Here is a 2,229-nt window from a genome sequence, read left to right as displayed (position 1 = left end):
ACAAGGCCCATGCAAGCCCCACGCCGCTCCCGGCGCCGGCGGCCGACACATCCCAGAGGACTAGAGGAGCCTCTGCCAGAGAAGAGAAGAGAAGAGAAACAAGATCCATCCCCTCGACCTCAATCCGTTCCACCCTGCCATTCCCCGGTCCAACCCCAAACCCCACCCCCCACGCCATCACCTTTCCCGCCGCTGCCTGCCTGCCTGCTGCCTCACAGCGCCACGCCCCTCGTTTCGCCTCACACTCCACAGTCCTCACTGGCCTTGCTTTTCCAGCTCTGCTTTTGGGCGGCCCTCGAGGGAACTCACCGCCACTATGGCCTCGGAGACCGCGCCGTTCGGCCTCACGGGGACGGCGCACAGGCCGCACGGCCACGTCGTGCTCGCCGCGCGCGTCCACGACGCGCTCGTCTTCGCCGCGGGCGCCGTCGCGGCCGTGCTCCTCCTCCTCTGCTTCTCATCCCTGCTCGCTCCAACGCCCGTGCCCAACCTCGTCGCCGGCCCCTCCCTCCCCTTCCCCACCTCCTTCCCGCAGCCGCAGGAGAACGACTCCGAGGACGGCCTCTACGCCAGGGTCGCCGCACGCCCGCGCACCTTCTACGACGACCCCAAGCTCTCCTACGCCGTGGGCCGGCGGGTGGCCGGCTGGGACGCGAAGCGGGCCGAGTGGCTGCGCCTGCACTACCCGCGCGGCCCCGGGGAGCGCGTCCTCATGCTCTCCGGCTCCCAGTCCTACCCCTGCGCCGGCGACGGCGGCGACCACATGCTGCTCCGCTTCCTCAAGAACAAGGTCGACTACGCGCGCCTCCACGGGATCGAGCTGCTCTACAACACGGCGCTGCTGCAGCCCGACATGGTGGCCTACTGGGCCAAGATCCCCGTGGTGCGCGCCGCCATGCTCGCCCACCCGGAGGCCGAGTGGGTCTGGTGGCTCGACGCCGACGCCGTCGTCACCGACATGGACTTCGCGCCCCCGCTCGCCACCAGGTACAAGGACTACAACCTCGTCGTCCACGGCTGGGACAGGGAGGTGTACGAGGCCAGGTCCTGGGTCGGCCTCAACGCCGGCGTCTTCCTCATCCGCAACTGCCAGTGGTCGCTCGACTTCATGGACGCATGGGCCAGCATGGGCCCGGCCTCGCCGCAGTACGCGCGATGGGGCAAGACCCTCAAGGCCACGCTCAGCGACAAGCCCGACGCCGAGTCCGACGACCAGTCGGCGCTGGCATACCTGCTGCTCAAGAACCCCAAAAAATGGGGCGCCAGGACCTACCTCGAGAACCAGTACTACTTCCAGGGCTACTGGGCGGAGATCGTGGACAAGCTCGACGGCGTCGCGGAGCGGTACCGGGCGGCGGAGCGGCGGTTCGGGCCCGCGCTCCGGCGGCGGCACGCGGAGGGGGAGCACGCGGTGTACGCGGCGGCGAGGAACGCGGCCCTCAGGAAGAAGGACGGCGGCGTCCCGGGGCCCGACGGGGGCGGGCAGAAGGCGTCCGCCTGGCGCCGGCCCTTCGTGACGCACTTCACCGGATGCAACCCCTGCGGCGGCAGGCCCAACGAGATCTACTCCAACGAGAGCTGCGCCGAGGGGATGCGGCGCGCGCTCAACCTCGCCGACGACCAGGTGCTCCGCGCCTACGGATTCCGCCACGCCGGGCCGCTCAAGGACGACGTGCGCCCGCTCGTAGCCTAGTCTTAGTCTTGTCAAACTGAGCGTGCACTTTGGTGGTTGTTACACAAGACAGAAATATCGAATCACCATTTTGTTATTTTGTACACTGTTTTATTATTAGTGAAATGAAAAGATGATGACATGACAGTGTCGCTGTCGCTGTCACTGGATGTGGCGGTGCATCCTTGTAGCTTGATTTTGGGTCCTTGCTTGACCCCCTCTTTTTTTTGTACTTCTTCTTAAACTTCATCCAAGCATATATATAGGGAGCACCAATAAATCAGTTGTTCAAAAGAAATACTCCATCCGTCCCGAATTACTTGACCAAACATATGTCTAGATACATTCATTTCTGTAAGCCACGTCTTCGCCCCGTATCGGCCTCGGGCACTAGGCGAAATCGACTGAATTGAACATATTTTCTACTTGCTCCGGTAACAGCAAATCTGGTACATAAATGACAGTGATATCAAGATTACCAGTAGTAGTAGTTTTTGACGATGCGTGTTGACAATTTGTACCACATCCAGATCCAGAGGAAGTACTACTACTTGTAC

At 63.0% G+C, this 2,229-nt stretch overlaps 1 protein-coding gene across 1 annotated transcript; it reads left to right on the top strand.

Annotated features, from left to right (window-relative positions):
- Nucleotides 1-252: 252 nt before the first annotated feature.
- Nucleotides 253-1,819, top strand: LOC123108582 (probable glycosyltransferase 6). Its single transcript, XM_044530344.1, has one exon. It carries the CDS (start codon nucleotides 317-319, stop codon nucleotides 1,691-1,693), a length of 1,377 nt encoding a protein of 458 aa, XP_044386279.1. The 5' UTR covers nucleotides 253-316; the 3' UTR covers nucleotides 1,694-1,819.
- The last annotated feature ends 410 nt before the right edge of the window (nucleotides 1,820-2,229 follow it).

Source organism: Triticum aestivum, chromosome 5A, assembly GCF_018294505.1.
Source record: "Triticum aestivum cultivar Chinese Spring chromosome 5A, IWGSC CS RefSeq v2.1, whole genome shotgun sequence".
Lineage (NCBI taxonomy): Eukaryota > Viridiplantae > Streptophyta > Magnoliopsida > Poales > Poaceae > Triticum > Triticum aestivum.
The sequence above is the reverse complement of the archived record's forward strand: the minus strand, read 5'-3'. Positions and strand labels throughout refer to the sequence as shown.